Source organism: Bufo bufo, chromosome 3 (assembly GCF_905171765.1).
Source record: "Bufo bufo chromosome 3, aBufBuf1.1, whole genome shotgun sequence".
In the NCBI taxonomy this organism is placed as follows: Eukaryota; Metazoa; Chordata; class Amphibia; order Anura; family Bufonidae; genus Bufo; species Bufo bufo.
In genome coordinates, this window is record NC_053391.1 from 422,869,786 (window position 1) to 422,888,268 (window position 18,483).

Below are 18,483 nucleotides of genomic sequence, written 5' to 3' on the forward strand. Positions count from 1 at the left end.
CGCTTAATGTATAAACCTCTCACAAACGCCTTCAGGGTGTCCCAAACCACCGCCCCTGAAGTCGAGCCTATATTAATAGTTAAAAAGTCAATGATAGCTTTAGATATATCAGTTCCTGTATCCACTATTGATAGCCAGAATGGGTTTAATCGCCAGATGGGTCTAGGAGCACATATGTGCCTCCCCACCTCCAGTGTAATCAACAGTGGAGAATGATCAGAAAGGCTACGTGGCAGATATAAAATCTCTTTTGTTAGGGCTACCAATGATGAGGATCCTATTGCCAAATCTATTCTGGACAGGGAGCCATGTGATGCTGAGTAACATGAATATTGACGCCGATCAGGATATTTGGTTCTCCATATATCACACAGGTCTATCTCCCCCATCAGTTTCGCCAGAGAGGTAGGGGCAGCAGTGTATGTTCCCGACCCATTGTGAAATTTATCCAAAAAACCATTGAGATAGGTGTTAAAGTCACCTACAATTAATGTAGGAACTAACGGAAATTTAGAAGTAAAGGTAATAACCATCTTCATAATTTCAGCCGAATATGGAGGGGGAACATACACCGCCACTAAGATAATCCTAAACTGAAAAATACAGCAGTCTATGCATATAAATCTTCCATCATCATCAACGTACGATTCCTGAGCATTAAACGGAATAGCTTTATGCACCAAAATGCTAACCCCTCTAGCATGTGTGGAGTATGTAGAGTGAAATTCACACCCCACCCAAGGTTTGGGGTTTATGAAGGGAGGGACACCCAGATTGAACCCCCAGAATGCCCCCCATCCTAGGAGTTAGTGGGAAGATTGTGTGGGACTTACTGCACCCACTGCTGGATAAGGGTTACCACCTCTATGTGGATAACTATTATACCAGCATACCCCTATTCATGTCCCTAACTGCCAGAGGTACTGTGGCTTGCTGCACAGTACACAAAAATCAGAGAGGCCTCCCTAGATCCCTGGTAGGGCAACCACTGAGAATGGGTGAAAGTAGGGCTCTCCTCCATGAGAACATTCTGGTGGTTAAGTACAAGGACAAGAGGGACGTCCTTGTACTGACCACCATTCACAGTAACACCATCTCCCCTGCTCCTGTACGTGGTACCACTACCATTGTCTCCAAACCAGTTTGTATCCTGGACTACAACAGGCACATGGGAGGGGTGGATCTTTCAGATCAAGTTCTGAAGCCCTCTAGTGCCACACGAAAAACAAAAGTGTGGTACAAAAAGCTGGCCGTGCACATTGTACAGATGGCAATGTACAATGCGTACGTGCTATATAAGTCTAGCGGATGAAAAGGAACAATTCTATACTTTCAAGAAGTAGTGATCAAGGCCCTAATTCTTCCAACCCAAGCAGAAGAGGGCCCCAGTACTTCTGTAAGTCACAGTGGCCGTGTTGTACAAGGACATTTCCCAGCTGAAGTCCCCCAGACAGCAAGAAAGGGAAGGACCCAAAAAAGATGCAGTGTGTTCAAAAAGGTTTTTTAGGAAGGACACCATTTACCACTGCGAAACCTGCCCTGAAAAACCTGGCCTGTGCATGAAGGAGTGTTTTAAAATTTACCACACATCCATGGAATATTCATTTAATTTCATCCTTTATGCTCCCTGTAATATTTCCACTTTATATCTCTGATTTAGTCCGCCCGCTTGCATATCCACTTTCCAACAACCACTACATATTTTTTTTCTGTGAGACAAACGTTAAGTCAAAAGTGCCCTTTCCACCTCTCAAAATGTTCATACGAGGGTGCTCTTTCCAAAATGGGGTCACTTCTTAGGGTTTTTAATTTCTGGGGACCTTAGGAAATGTATTTAATGCGACATGGCACCTAAAATCCATGTCTGTTTATTCAGGCGTGCAAAAAACACATTTTGCACTTTGCCTCTAGAGCCATGCTGTGCGCCCATACAGCAGGCTACAAGCACATATTGGGTGTTTGCAAAAAGGGGAGAAATTTTTGTGAAAAAGAAAAATTGGGGTCTGCTAGTAATTTTTAATTTTCACAAATATGTGCTTTGAAATTCTTTCACAAGTGTTTCTGTCTTCTGTGAGACACCTGTTTGCTGAAAAGTACCTTTCTCGCCCAGTTTCCTTGGGGGACACAGAAGACCTTGGGTATAGCTCATCTCCATAGGAGGCGTGACACTAAGTGAAAGACTGTTAAGCCCCTCCTCCACAGCTATACCCTCAGCCTGGAGAGAGAGACTGCCAGTTTTTTGCTTAGTGTCCAAGGAGGCAAGACACTCTTCTCCTTGTTTAAATTTTAGATTTTGACTTTTTTCTTTTCTTTTTGTTCCAGATCATCAGGGACAACAGAGACGCACTAGACCTCTCTGTTCTCCCGGGGTTGAGCTGCGCCAGTGCCGGTCACCTGCACTGCTGCCTCCCCCACAGAAGACAAGGTGGATCAGGGCAGCCCAGCTCCCCTACATCCTGCCAGCGCAAGGGTCGCCCGCACGCCAAGTCCCTCTTCCAGCGTCCTGCTACTACGGTGCCAGTAGCTGAAGGGGCGACCCTGCTGGAATGGACCGAGGGTGAAGACGGCTGTGGTAAGAGAGAGGCTTCTCCAGCCCTACGTCCCCCACCCTGGTCTCCTGCGTGCCTGACCCCCATACTGGGCCTCTGGACCCTTCCCCTGCTGGACCTAGGCTGGCCCCTGGGGTGCCGCAGAGCGACAATCTGCTCCCTGCCTCCCCCCCCCTTTCCTGGCCCCCATAGGACATGCAGCTAGCTGCAGAAGCTGCTCCTCTATCCGCACGGGCACCCGGTCTCTGGGTCCCCCCATCTCCTTACCGGAGGGTTGCTCAAGGCCTGAGGCTGTGGAGCAAGGCCTCGCCTCCGGCCAGCATTAATATTCCGGTGCGGCCGGGCGCCGCAAAAATTTTAGCCCTGACTCTTCCGGCCGGCGGGGTGGGCTCCCGCGGCCGGCAAGCCGCCATTCCGCGCCCCTGATTCTTCCGGCCGCCGGGGTGGGCTCCCGCGGCCGGCGAGCCGCCATTCCGGGCCCCTGACTCCCGCGGCCGGCATTGGGCTTGACTAGGCCCCAGCAGGCCCCGTCCGACCGTCGGTGCCGGTCGGCGGGGCTCCGCAAATTTTGTCCCAGGCTTCGCGGCCTGCTGGGCCGCAATTCCGACCGGCCCGCGGGGTGGGCACCCGCGGCCGGTTTGAAGCGCATTCCGCCTTTGGTCCCGGCGGTACATAAGGGCCGGGCGCCGCAAATTTAGTCCCTGGCTTCGCGGCCTACTAGGCCGCAAAATTCCGGCCTCTGGTGGAGGGGGCGGGAACTTCTCCAGGCGCGAATTCTTCCCGCCTGGGGGTTCCTCCGCCCCCAGGGGATCGCAGCGCTGCCCTCCAGGCCGGATCCCTGTTAACCCTTTGGGCACAGGCCGGCTCCCAATGGGCCTGTATGGTTGGCCCCCTTTTTCCTGACTCGCAGACGATCTGTGCCCCTATATGGTGGCTCCCCTTTAGCCTCAGAGAGGCTGTGTTTAAAATATATTTTTTTTTAATATATTTTTTTCATTTATATATTAATAATAATGAATAATAGATAACTGATTTCATTGGACTGCGCAGGACGCTGCAGCCTCATCAGTAGTGCTGCATGACCTCTTTCCAAAGGCGGCATGGTGTTGCGCTCCCAGCCTGCGTCGCTGCTAGGGCATTTCCCCTTTTAGGCGGTTTTCTTGCTCTCTTCCAGGATACGGCGCTGGCCAAGTGCATGCGGCCCTTCCATAGGCAGCATTCATCATCTCTCCAGTTATGGTGCCTGCCATGTGCACCCCCCTCCTAGGCGGGATACTGCACTCTCCCTAGCTGCCGGCTGGCCATGTGCATGACCCCCTTCTTAGGCGGAATACTGCACCTTCACCGGATACGGTGCTGGCCATGTGCACGACCCCCTTCCATAGGCGGAACACTGCACTCTCTCTGGATTTGCTGCCGACCATGTGCGTGATTCCCTTCCATGGGCGGAATGCAGCACTCACTGGATTCGCTGCCGGCCATGTGCGTGACCCCCTTCTCTAGGCGGAACGCTGCACTCTTACTGGATCTGTTGCCGATCATGTGCGTGACCCCCTTTTTAGGCGGAATACTGCACTCTCACCGGATACGGTACTGGCTATGTGCACGACCCCCTTCCATAGGCGGAATGCTGCACTCTCACTGATGTGCTATGATGTACTTATGTACTATGTTATGTACTATGTTACTATGCTGCACTCTCACTGGTTTCCCTGCCGGCCATAGGCATGACCCCCTTTCATAGGCGGTATGCTGCACTCTCGCTGGATTCGCTGCCAGCCATGGGCATGCCTTCCTTCCTCAGGCGACATACACACATTCTCACTGACTGTGTTTGTCTCTCGCCGGTACGTTGCTGGCCATGTGTATGACTCCCATACATGGCGGGGTGCTCGCACTCTCCCTGGATGAGATGCTGGCCATGTGCATTACCCCCCCTTTTTCTGGGCGGCATGCTACACTCTCACCGGATACATTGCTGGCCATGAGAATGGCCCTCTAACATGGGTGGAACGCTTGCACTTCCATTGGACACGGTGCTGGCCTTGTGCGTGACCACCCCTCATTCCATGGGCAGAATTTGGCACGCTCATGAGATTCACGGCTGTCCTTGTATGGCTGTGCTGGACTTGTACATGTCCCCCTTCATTGGCAGAGTAGTTGCACTCTCGATGAGTTCAGTGTTGGGTGTATTATTGCACACTCACTTAATGCTAGGATAACCCTGTGCATGTTCCCCTTTCACTAGGTGGACCTCCTGCGTTCCTGCTGGATTATAGGGTATGTCCTGCTTCTTTGAAGTAGGTACGGCCTTAGGCATCACTCCCTTTTGGGACGGGCCTTTGCACTCTTGCCGACTGCAGTTTGCCAGGTACAATTTCCCCCCTTTCGGGGCGGACTGATTGCGTTCCATCGCATGCTATACTAGGCTTGTGCATAACTCCCTTTCAGGTTGCACTTTGCAATTCTGTACATGCTGTGGCGAGCCCCCTTTTTCGCTGAGTAACCTTTTTGCAGTGAGCGGACGTTCTTGTGCGTTGTTTGGGCCGTGTATGCCTTCTCCTCCTGTAGGTGGGTTGGCCTTCTCACTGCTTACGGGGCTGCTCGTACGTATGCCTCACCTGCTTCCTGCGGCATACTTTTGTTTTCTTGGGATTCGATGCTTGCCGCAAGCCTTGCACTCGTCTCTAAGGAGTTCATTCTGTCCACCTGACCTGGACAGGCTCTATTGCTCTCTGCTGCACCGAGCTGGGTGGTACTCATTAATTTAGTTGGCCTTTCATCCCAGGGAGTGTTCATGGGTCCTAGATGCGTTCCCATTCGTCCGTCCACGGCATTGCTTCCCTGCGCTAGTGGTCACATGGTCGAGAGTGCTGTTGTCTGCAGCGCCCCTCGAATTCTTCGTTGGCTCTGGCAGGACTGGGGTTCCTTTGCCTGCTGCAATTTCCTCCTTTTCGGATGCAGTGTGGTGTGAGTCCTTCCTCTTGGCGCCTCTACGCTTCAGTCTGATCTGCTACCAGGTTCGGGCAGCTCTTCTCGGGAAGGTCACCCAACTTCTCTTGGGTGCTCGATTACCCAGGTCCGGAGGACCTCCGCCTTGGGTTCTTCAGGGTATTCGCCTTCTGCGATGCGGTGAACCGGGCGTCTCACAGTGTAGCGGGGTTCTGCTTTTGAGCTGTCCTATGGCTTCCCTGTTGCCCACTCCTCCTTTCGGTTGGAGGGTGTTATGCCGGCCTCTGTCTCGACTACCTTATCTCGCCGGCTCTGTTTGGCCCCCGCTCGGTACAGATCACTCAGATGTGGCTTCTGCCCCGCCAGACTTCAGAGGCTGTTCTTTCACTGTCCTCCCCTTTGGGGAGAGCATGGTTGTTCATGTGGATGGTTCCGGTGTTCCTTTTGGCCTCGTACTGTCTCCCTTGTTCACACTGGCTGTATTAGCTTTGTGCCTATTTACCGAGTCTACCGCGTTCTGTCCTCCCGCTGAGTGCAGATTGCGTGGTCCATTCTAAGACAATGGTCCTGCTGTAGACTTACCTTCTCGGTAACTTGGGGGTACTACCTTTCGATCCAGATTGTCCTTTGATCTCCCACACCGGGACTGTACAACGTGGCTACATCAGCATGGACTTTAGCCTGTCTTGTCCTGGCATCTGGCGGATCCTTTGGTTCCTTTCCGTCTGTCCTTCTGCTCCCCCACTCGGGTGGATACGGGACAACGTTGCTCGAGGGCCGACGGGACCAGTTTTTGTCGACCCTTCTGCCCGTGTTACTGGTCTGCGCCTGATCACATTGGGTTTTCGCCCGCTTGCCAGGCGACTCCAGCGGGTTCGCTACTGTCCGCTCCTGGCTGTGTTTCGTAAGACTTAGGGTTTTTTGTCTGGGGTTCTGTGGGAAGCTGTGCATTCCCCACTCTGAAATTCTCTCCCCATGGTTCTGTCTTTTTTTCCAGTCCGGCCTGGACCTGGGACTGGGACTCCTTTACTTGAGGTGTCAAGTGTCGGCGCTGTTCTTCCTTTTCCAGCGTTCCCCGGCCCTCTGGGCCTGTCAAGACCTTCTTCCTCGGAGTGGCTCTTTGGTTCCTCTGTACTGTCCTTCGGTACCGCCCTGGGGACTACATACTGAGCTCTCGGCGCTCCAATCTTGTCCTTGGAGCCGTTACAGAAGTTCTCTCTACCCCTTCTGTCCTGTACGGTTGTTTTTCCGTATCAGTCGTGTCTCTGATGGGTGCCTGAATGGCCCCTTTTTGTTCCGAGCCTTCTGTCTTTTCCCAGGACAGGGTTGTTCTACATCCCGTTTCTTCCTTCCTTCCTTCCTTCCTTCTGAAGGTGGTGTTTGCCTTTCGCTTCAACACTTCACCCATTTGGACGTTGTTTGGGCCTTGCCGTTTTTACTTGGAGATCTCCGACTCTTGTCGACGTTCGGCCTCTTGGGTTTCCAGAAGGTCCGTGCATAGGGTTGACGGACTCCAGGGTGGTTTTCCTCCGCTTTATCAGATTGGCTATTGCTGAGGTTACCGCACCAAGGGCAGGATTCTGCCTTTGGTGTCGTCATTCATTTCACCAGAGCGGTCGGTGCCTCCTGGGCCGGAGGCATTGGGCTTCGGCCATGCATTTGGGCAAGGCGGGCACAGGTCTTCCTTGCACGCCTTACCGAGTTCTACAGGGTGCATACTCTGGCAGATGCTGCCTTGGCCCGCCTGGGTCTGCAGGCGGCGGTTCATTGATGCCTTTCGGGTGCTTCACCTTGGAGCTGTGGTCCCTCCCCTTTTGGACTGCTTTTGAACGTCCCAAGGTCTTCTGTGTCCCCCAAGGAAACTGGGCGAGAAAACAAGATTTTTGTATAACTTACCAGTAAAATCTCTTTCTCGCTCTTTCCTTGGGGGACACAGCACCCACCCATTCATTGTTTTCTCTGCACGGTTTCCGAGTTTTTGTTACCCGTTGGGTAGTTGGCTTGTTGGTTCCTTGTTGGACTTTGCCTTTTCTCACTGCTTGGACACGCAACTGGCAGTCTCTCTCTCCAGGCTGAGGGTATAGCTGTGGAGGAGGGGCTTAACAGTTTTCACTTAGTGTCACGCCTCCTATGGAGATGAGCTATACCCAAGGTCTTCTGTGTCCCCCAAGGAAAGAGCGAGAAAGAGATTTTACTGGTAAGTTATACAAAAATCTCGTTTTTCTACCACTTAAAATGTTGGTACGGGGGAGCTCTTTCTGAAATGGGGTCACTTGTTGAGGTTTTTAATTTATGGGGACATCAGTATTTTATTTAATGCGACATGGCAAAATCAATATTTAGCTTTTTGACTCTAGAGCCCTGCCATGCGCTCATACATAATTTTTTGAGCACATATGGGGTGTTGGTGTTTTCGGAGGGGAAATGGGGAACAAAATGTGGGGTGCATTTTTTCCTGTTACCCCTTGTAAAAGTGAAAAATCGGGATGTAAAGCAACTTTTTGTGGAAAATTTTTTAATTTTTCATTTTCACAGCCAAGCGTTTCCTAATTCTGTGAAACGCCTAATGGGTCAAAGTGCTCACTACACACCTTAAAATATTCCTTGAGGGGTGTAGTTTCCGGAATGGGGTCACTTTTTGGGGTTTTCCACTCTAGGGGTACCTCAGGGTGTGTTCAATTGCCAGATGGCGCCTGTGAATTATTTCGGTGAAATTTGCCTTCCAGAAGCCATTTGGTGCTCCTTTCCTTCTGACCTCTGTGGTACGCCCATATAGAAAATGGGCAATAAATTAGGGGGTGCATTTTCTCCATTTCCCCCTTGTGAAAGTAAAAAAATTTGGGCCTAAGGTCCATTTTTTTTCTGGAAAAAATTGGAATTTTTCATTTTCACAGCCAATTCCATGAATCACCTTTTGAGGACAAAGTTCTCACTACACCTCTTAAAAATATTCTTTGAGGGGTGTAGTTTCCAGAATGCGGTCACTTTTTGGGGGTTTCCACTATAGGGGTACCTCAGGGTATCTTCATATGCGACATAGCTACCAAAAGCTAATCCTGCAAAATCTGTCCTCCAAAAGTTCGATGGCGCTACTTCCTTTTTGAACCCTGCCATGGACCTATACATAATTTTTTGAGCACTTATGGGGTGTTGGCGGGGGAAATGGGGAACAAAATGTGGGGTGCATTTTGTCCTGTTACCCCTTGTGAAAGTGAAAAATGTAGGTGTAAAGCAACTTTTTCTGAAGATTTTTTTTAATTTTTTAATTTTCACAGCCAAGCGTTTCCTAATTCTGTGAAACGCCTGATGGGTCAAAGTACTCACTACACACCTTGAAATATTCCTTGAGGGGTGTAGTTTTGGAATGGGGTCACTTTTTGGAGGTTTCCACTGTAGGGCCACCTCAGGGTGTTTTCACATGTGACATTGCTCCCAATTACCATTCCAGCTAAATCCGCTCTCCAAAAGCCATTTGGTGCTCCTTCCACTCTGAAGCCTGCTGTGCACCCATACATCAGTTTTTGAGCACACATGGGGTGTTTCTGTAAACTCCTGATTCAGGGTGATAGATTTTGAGTTTTGTTTGGCTGTTCACCCTTAAAATTTAAAATCTGCAAAAAAAAGTGAAATTTTGAAATTTCTTTCCCATGTTCATTTAATTCTTGTGGGGCATCTAAAGGGTTAACAAAGTTTGTAAATTCAGTTTTGAATAGGTTGAGGGGTGTATATTTGTAAAATGGGGTCATTTTTGGGTGGTTTCTATTATGTAAGCCTCACAAAGTGACTTCAGACCTGAACTGGTCTTTAAAAAGTGGGTTTTGGAAATTTTCTGAAAAATTTCAAGATTTGCTTAAAAATTTCTAAGCCTTCTAATGTCCCCAAAAAATAAAATGGCATTCACAAAATGATCCAAACATGAAGTAGACATATGGGGAATGTAAAGTAATAACTATTTTTGGAGTTATTACTATCTTCTATAAAAGTAGAGAAATTAAAATTTGCTAATTTTTCTAAATTTTTTTGTACATTTCTTATTTTATTTTTTTTATAAATAAAAATGAAATATTTTGACTCCATTTTACCACTGTCATGAAGTACAATATGTGACGAGAAAACAGTCTCGGAATGGCCTAAATAAGTAAAAGCATTTTAAAGTTATTACCACATAAAGTGACACATGTCAGATTTGCAAAAAATGGCCTGGTCCTTAAGGTGAAAACTGGCCCAGGGTTGAAAGGGTTAATTACATTGTGTGTGTGTGTGTGTGTATATACATATATAGCTGTCAGTCATTGATAGCTGTATACAGGGGAGGTGTCATCACTAATAGCATTCTCTGTGTAAGTGTTTATACAGAGATGGTTACGACGCACCACAACTAGCTACTGAATTGCATATATTCACAGGAGAACGAGACAAGGCTGTCTTTTTACGACCACCCTGAAATCCATCAGTGGTGGTCGTGCTTCCATACTATATGGAAAAGTGCTGGCCTGTTTGATGGCCAACCCGGTAGGAGTGCACATAGGCTAGTGCTTTTTCCTATATTGTGCAAGTACGACCACCACTGATGGATTACAGAGTGGTTGTAACCATGGAAACGAGCAGTGTATGATGTTATGGAAAAATGAATCCAACCAGCAAAGGAAGCAATATGGACAATCGCAATACATTAGAACGTGGCTAGTATTGACTTCCTCTATATAATAAATTCTGTTTGCTGAAGGGAGACAACCTAAAACATAAACCTGGACAACCCCTTTAAACTGTGAAATGTGAATTATGCTTTGCTTGTCGACCCTAGCACATGTTGAATAAAGCAGAGAATATGGTCTTGTCTCGGCTTTCTTTGGCTAATGGCGTGATGTTTTCTTGTACCACCTGAGTATTGGGCACATGTAAGTGTGGCAGTTAATGTTACTTTGTTCTTAACCAGCATCCCTGCCACTTCCTGATATTTGCCGTCCAGCCTTCAGGTTTATATGCTTTAGACACATATGGGCTCATTTGTAATTCTTCTTATAATTTTACAGAAACATCTACCGAGTTACTTACTCTTCAAGAACAAGTCAATCACTTGGAGTCTGCCCGAAAGTTTGAGCAAAATGAGTTCAAAATACAAAGGGAAATCCTTGAGAAACAGCTAGAATTAGAGGTGAGCTTTTGGAATTTTGTGTTCTCATTCATACATCAATGCGGCTGCTGATAACAACCAGTCAGATCCTACTGTGTACATACGTTTTCTTGTAACTTTCTTAAAGGGGTTGCTGAGAACAGTTTAAAATGATAAAAGTGATGCTCCCCTTACCAATCTCCGCTGCTCCCGTCCTAAAGCTTCCGGGTCCCCCCAGTTTTCCTGCTCCTTCTCTAAAGTGATTGGCTGCAGCATTCAGAATGGGGCTTCATTGTCAGATACGCCAAAATAATCTACAGTAGTGGACGGCATTTCAGCAGACTGCAGTTGTACTTCAGGCTAGGGGTGCACAGTGACGTGGTGTCACCTACGAATCGGTGTCTCTGACTTCAGTGTTTCCATGTGCATAAAAAAATTCTACTCTGTGACCTACACCAAAAGTCCATCATGGTTAGATTCTTTTAACCAATAGAGAAGTGGTCTTCTCACGGTAATCCCACAATTGACTTGTATGACCGTGAGTTGACAGCAACACGGTGGAGCCCTAGCCTGAGGTGGTCAGCTGGATTCTCTAACAGAAGCAGGCTGGGTAATTGGCTGTCAGTGACAGCTGGGAACCCTGAGAAGAAGACAGAAGTGGGTTATTCCCACTTCTGCCTTCTCCGGTGCTTAGTGCATAGCACTCAACGAGCTCTATGCAGTAAATATAGAGCAAGCGGCTATGACTCCTCCTCTATTGGACCTGGCGATCACGTGATCGCCGTGTGTCTCGAGCTGCAGTGTCTTAGCAGACACTGATCAGCTTTGCCGGTGTTCAATGCCCCCCCAGGGGGCTGTTTTCTCCTGCGACGGTGTGCCTTTTATTGACCTGTGGGACATTTTTTTTTTATATATAATAAAATACAAATACAACAAAAGAAAATTTAATGCCTATGTCAAATAAAGCTTTTACCACTATCTGACCCCGTTCGCACAAAACTATAGATATTATATATTCACTGCCTGAATAGGACAGTAAAAAAACAAAAAAAATACCTTCTGTTTTATTTTACCGTCCTATTCAGGCAGTGAATAGATTTCAATTTTTATGACGGAAAACTCTGTTACCCCTTCATATAAATATTATTATATATAAGCAACTGACACAAAATAGGGAACCCGTTTTAATTTATTTTGGTGTCAGTTTGCATATTTAAACAATACGAAATTATAAAAGTAACTTTAAAAAAATTAGGCCCTGTGTGTCTTGTAAAAAGGTTGAAATGTTGCAGATTATTTTGTTTAGTCGAACAGATAAAGTTACAACTGTTAAACCACCATGTGTGCTAAATCAGGGGGTGCAGATTTATCGGAGGGAATCCCATCCTGCACATAAGACCCCAGTATTATAAATGCCACCGGGCAGGTGGGGTGGGCCCTGGTACAGATTTAGCATTGGGGTCAATCATGTAGATCTAGTCATATGAGTGGGACCCTGGCCGCTGCATCTGATGGGATGTACCGTTGGCTTTCTAGATTGAACGTGGTATGGAAATGAAAATGCAGCTGTTAAGTCGTGAAGAATCTTCAAAAAGATTAAGTGCCCAAGTTGAACAACTGGAGTTTCAGCTGAGACGAACCCAACAAGGTTTGATTTGTTTTGCCTTTTTTATGTGTTATTTTTTTTATTTAATATCTTCTTATATATCTTGTATGTATTTCACTTTAGAGACTGACTTTCTTTATGGTTTAGTATTTCACTTAAAGCACTGTTTCATGCCTCATCTTATTCTCAATCGAATAGAAAAATTCCATTTGTGACAAAGCAGAAAGGTTCCCTCGATTTTTACAAAAAAAAAATGTCCCTCAAGAAACCACATCAAAGAATGGGATGTCAGCTCTTGACATGGGTTTAAATCTGTGCCGAAAAAATCCACAGCTATATGAATGGGGGAAACGATGGCAGGTAGATTTCACACAAATGATGGTGCTGAATACACATGGCAGTACCACTTCTTGTGCACCTCTTCTTACTGGCTGGCGAGAAGAAGGACTCGCTTCCACCTGAAAGCTGAAATAGACATAAAATACACAAATGTAATACTCACGAGTCGATGTGACTGCACTCTGTATATAATAACATACATGCAGGTGCTATGAGCCAAAATATATCAAAAATAAAATAAATCTTTATTAAATACACTGAAAAAGATTTCACTTAAAGAGGTTAAGAAATGAGTAGTAATCCACAGAAGACACAAACTGCCGGTCATGTGAATTGTATGGTCACTACGTACATAGGAGCAGACTGGCCATAGACCCTACAGGGAAATTTCCTGGTAGGTTAACGCTCAGGGGGCTTCCGAAGCCCTCCGCCACTGGCTGGGTACATAATACTCTGAAGTTCTCAGCGTTAATGGCTGGCAGCCACAGATGCCTTCTCAAATTTAGTTGTCCTCAGGATAGTGATACAGTTGAATACTATAGCGGGGAATGGCAGCCCATGACATACACCACAGAGCACTATATGGCGCAGGGGCACAGACTGGAAGAGGCCTGCTGTGTCCTGTATCAGAGACAGCAACTTGGAACATGACTCGGGCATTATATTTTTTCTAGTTTCCTTGGGCACTTGGGAACCATACTACTAGGGGACTTAATTGGAGTCAATTGGAGGAGTGGGGGGAGGACACAACGTGGCATCTTTTGCTGTCCACCTCAAAAGGGTAGCTTCTGGGGCAGTACTTTGTGCTACACTGTGGTACTTGGTTCTGCTGAGGCAATATTTTGGGCTGCACGATGGTCTTGCTGACCCCGTCTACTTGTATTTCCCCGCCTTCTGTCAATTTGGACCGCCTACAACTCCCAGTCTGCACCTGTAAGTACATGACCTATTGTCCCTTTACTTCATGGATTTAACAGTTGTAGATGACTGCTATTTAGATCACCATCACAACATATACATGTCAATTAAAGGGGTTATCCCACTTTGCGTTTTTATACTTACCTGCTGCCACCGCGCGTTCACTTCCTGGATTCTGGCTGGGGGCGGGCTTCATCTTGATTGAAGTCTTCTCCCGGCCGGGCCGCGCACTGGACTGAACGCGCACGCCGCTGCGCATGCGCCATGTGACTTATTTCTGGCCAGTATAGTACAGAGCCGGCGTGCGCGTTCGCAGCTCTGTACTATTCTGGCCGGGAAGAAGTCACCGTCGCGCATGCGCGGCAGCGTGCGCGTTCAGGACAGTGAGTGGCCCGGCCGGGAGAAAAGAAGGAGTCTTCTGGGCAAGCGCGACCATCGGGATTTTGCAGAAGAGCGGTGGCCGTAACCAGGGGAGACCGAGTCACAACAATAAGGTAAGTGGGGATGAATTTTATCCTAATCGGTGGGAATTTGTTAATAAAGTATATTTACAAAAATGATCACTGTCAAATCATTAACAGATTTAACAGTGATCATTATGATGGGATAACCCCTTTAAAGAAGTCACAGACTCGACCATCATTATGGAAGACAGAGAAGTAAGCGTATGAAGCACAATTTGACCACTGGGCACTGGACACAGGTTCTAAGAGAATTAAAAAATAAAAAAAAGGGGGGGCGCTATAGCAAATTCGTACAGGCAATGTCTAGTCACAGGAGCATTTTTGAAACATTATTCCAACTGAAAAATTATGTTTTGTCTGATTTGAGTAAATTAATATTTAATCGTGGGACAATTCAGATAGTTATAAGTTTGACTGCTTGTCTACTTATTCAGCTCAAGACCTCTTACTGTCCTGATTTTCTGGGCAGATTCCCGCTGGATCCCATTGTAGTCTATGGGGTCTGGCAGGCATGCAGCACTATCCAGCTATAGTGGATCCAGAGATCTCCGGCAGGCTGCTCCTCTGCTGGAACAGTCTGCCGAATTGCTTGAAAACTAGTGTGACACTAACTGCTTTGTAATACAACATGCTTCTTATTTCTCCTGTTCTGCCTTTGTATTTTTTTGCTATAATTGCTTGAAATACTGCTATACCAGATCATCCCCTTAAAATACCAGATATCTCACGCTTTATTATTTTTTCTATTTTGCTTTCCTCTGTGTGATGCTCTTGCTTGATCAGCCCTTGAAAATGAAGTGTATTGCCACCCCAAGGCACCTCTGCTTGATCGTTTTACGCTAGGCTTCCCTGCCAGCAGGATGGTCAATCCTGATCATTATGATGAGAAACCTGTTGTGAAAAGCCAACGATTACTGGACACTCTTGTTGAAACAGGTGGCACCTCATTTCGAAGGCATCCCTACAACGATGGTACCCGAAGCAGCTCCCCTGATTCAGATCTGGAGTTTGTAGCTAGCACCAAAGCGCGCATTAAAGAACTTGAAAAAGAAGCAGAGTATTTAGAAGAGGCTTATCGAAACTATCAGCATAGAGTCATCCCACAGGCTGCCTCCTTGCCAAGCAGAGGTTACCTAAGTGCTATGCCAGCTGTGCCACATCACAAAGTCACTTTTTTAGAGGACAACCTCACTCCACAACAGCATGTTCTCTTAAACAGACTGAAAACAGAGAAATATGAAGGCCTCCTGTCAACTGAAGTAGGTATGACCCCACCACGGAGCAAGAAATCCTCCTCTCGTAGATTGTCTTCAACTCCTGTGTCAAAAACAGAAAAGAGTCAGGAAGAGAGAGCTTCTTTGGAAGGTAATATTATTATTGTTGATTCTTATATGTGATGCTGCTTGTAGAAATCCTTAGCAAAGCTTGCACCAGATTGCCCATATAGTAATTCCTTGGTTTACAATCTTCTCACTGTACGATGGTGTTGGTATTATGGCTTACTCAAGGAGAACACACTTGACTGGGACGAACATCCAGTTGGCAATGTGTTTGTTCTTAACGCAGCTCTTCAAATAACAGTGGTGGTGTCTCAGATGTTCTCCTGCTTGGTGGATCTCTGGCTTGGCCTTATGGTACCCTTTATGGAAGCGCATGAAATGAACTTCTAGGGACATTTTACACATAACATAGCGTCAAGTGAATCATGTGGCTTGTACGTCATATCTACCGAAATATCTTCTTTTGTAGTGCAGAGTAGATCAGAAAATAAGAAAGCTTTGTCTAGTGCCTTACATAATTGTAGTTTATTGTATTGACTACTTGTTTTATTTTTTTTATTTCAGTTTTTTATCTGTGTTTTATTTTTCTTAAAAGCAATGGACACCTTTGGGGGCAATTTTTATTATTCTACTGCAGTCTACTCATTTTGGCCTAAAGTTTTTTTTTCAATTAGTCTTTATTAAAATGTTTATTTGTTTTTCTACAGCTTTCACATTCTGTGTATCTGCAGACTTTGCTTCCCCTTTCTCCGTGAATCTGTCAGACAGCAGCCCTGATGGCATGATCTGTATCCCTTATCTCTTCACTTCTGACACCTCATAAACACTGATTTAAGTTAAATTATCAAACTGATACGAATTTAGAAATAGTGAGTGTTTATGAGCTGTTAAGAAAGTACAGATAAGGGCCACAGATTTAGCTGTTAGAGCAACTCAGACTCACTGTGAAGCTGAAAAGCAACAGTCTGTAAGACTCTAGGCAACATTTTAGAAAAATTTTAAGACCTATTGAAAATATGATCTTTAGCCCGAAACAAGTAGAATTCAAGGATTAAAAAGGTTCCCATGGTGTCCAGTCTTTTTATTTTTGCAATAGTTTGTGTAATTATTGGAAGTGGGCTTTGGAGCATGTAAACTTTCTATGGAGTTACTGCCCTACTTTACAATATTTTGTCTTTACAATAGTAATTAGTTCAATAGCCAAAATTTGAAGTACAAGAAAAGATACAGAACTTTGTAATATATCTTATTACAGGAAAATGCTTCTTTCTTCACTTATCAGCCACTTCTCTCCCCTGCCTCTCTTGTACTGATCAGACGTTTTAAAATCCATCATCAGAGAGGCAGAGATGAAGACAGATTATCGACTCACAGAGAGATCAGCTGCCCATTGAATTCTATGGGGAGGGAGAGGAGGGAGCAGTTAGCCCGGTGCTGTATGCACTTCTCAGTACTGCTGTGTAATGTCCTCCATGCTGTTGTTTCTGAGGGTGCGCTAGAGAGAAGTAGAGGAGCAGGATTTCCTATTCTTTGTGTGTACTGTGTATGGGAGACATCATAGCAGCTAGTTTCCACCTACTAGCTTAGGGAAAATAACAACTAGAGATAGAGTAGGAAGAGGGGAAACTGGTGAAAGTACAGGATAAGTCATATAATGCCCAGATATAGTGCTATTCCCCACTTGACTGCTTAGTATGAAAATTCCCCTGAAAGGACAGGTACATTTTAAGTCATAGTATACCTATGTGAAGTGGTACTATTTTTTTGTTTATTACATAAATTATATATTTCAATTAATATTTCTCTCATTTCAGATGGCACCTATATTTCGTCATCTAACCATAGCCTTAATCACAGATTTTCCCCTATTCCAAAAGCTGCACAACGTCCTACACAAAACCGTGATGTTCTAGATGCTGCAGTAGAAGACGAAATTGAACAGTTGTCTAGGTATAGAATTACATATCCTAATAATGTAATGTTGCAACATACTTTTAATCTTTTTCACCTAGTCTGAGAACGTGTATAGGTACATAATGCGTCATTTTTATTTCTCTACTGTTAGTAACCTATTAGTTGCCTGCAGGTCAGTTATTGAGCTTTTCATCAACTCCTAGCAAACCTATGCTTTCTTTTGACATTGAAACATTATGTTAGATATTATTTAAAGGAGTTTTCTGGAGCCTTAATATTGAAGACTTATCCTTAGGATAGGCCATCAATATCACATCAGTGAGGGTCCAACTCCTAGCACTTCCATTGATTTGCTGTCTAAAGGGCTGTAAGGCTTATTGTTCACCAGACACAGCTGCTTACATTTAGTAGGGGCTCTCCCTGGGCTAAGCTGCAGAACCAGGCACAGCCATTCGCAAATGTACGGAGCGGTGTCTGGTAAACAGTGAGCTCCATGGCCCTTTAGTCAGTTGAATGGTTGGGAGGGGGGGGGACCCCTCATCGATTTGTTATTGATGGCTTATCCCAAGGTTAAGCCATCAGTATTAATTAAACCTCAGAAAACCCTAATGAAGGGAACCATGGCCCGTCCAATCCACTGACCACTGGATAGAGGATAATTGTTAGATTGATGGGGGTGTGACTGCTGGGACCCCATAATCATGAAAGTAGGGGTCCCATTTCCATAGTCTGAATAGAACACTGTTTGAGCATCTGCACCACCATTCATCTCTGTAGGACTGCCGGAGATTGCCAAATACAGCACTCTGCTATTTCCAGCAGTCCCATACACTTTAATTGGAGCAGCGGTGCCCATGCTCGACCAGTGCTACATTCAAATTGTGAATTAGGGTCCCCGTTCTCGTGATAGTGGTGGTCCCAGCTGTCGGACCCCCAACAAACTAATAATTATCCAGTGCTTATTTATTACTCTTAGGTCTCTTGCAGACAAATGTTTTGCGTCTCGTTTTTTGCGCTCCGTGTACTGACCGTATACGGAACCTTTCATTTCAATGGATCCCCAAAAAACGGAAGGTACTCTGTATGCCTTCCATTTCTGTATTTCCGTTTTTCCGTTCAAAGATAGAACATGTCCTATTAGGCTCCATTCAGACATCCGTGTGTGTTTTGCGGATCAGCAAAACATGGACACCGGCAATGTGCGTTCCGCATTTTGCGGACCGCACATCGCCGGCACTTATCAGAAAATGACTATTCTTGTCTGCAATTGCTTACTCAGAATTTCCAGTTTGAAAATGACTATAAACCAGAGAGCCCTTTAATACATTAGTGTACATAAATCCTGTGA

The 18,483-nt window shown here is 45.9% G+C and overlaps 1 protein-coding gene across 2 annotated transcripts in view; it reads left to right on the plus strand.

Moving 5' to 3' along the window:
• OFD1 (OFD1 centriole and centriolar satellite protein) overlaps positions 1–18,483 on the plus strand; it is a 73,213-nt gene that overhangs the window by 32,117 nt on the left and 22,613 nt on the right. The window contains exons 14-17 of one of the 2 annotated variants that reach the window (XM_040424928.1): positions 10,535–10,656; positions 12,151–12,262; positions 14,725–15,306; positions 17,036–17,171. In XM_040424928.1, coding sequence (XP_040280862.1) covers positions 10,535–10,656; positions 12,151–12,262; positions 14,725–15,306; positions 17,036–17,171 — 952 coding nt within the window. The remainder of the gene's footprint in view (positions 1–10,534; positions 10,657–12,150; positions 12,263–14,724; positions 15,307–17,035; positions 17,172–18,483) is intronic. The other variant, XM_040424929.1, reaches the window with a different exon arrangement.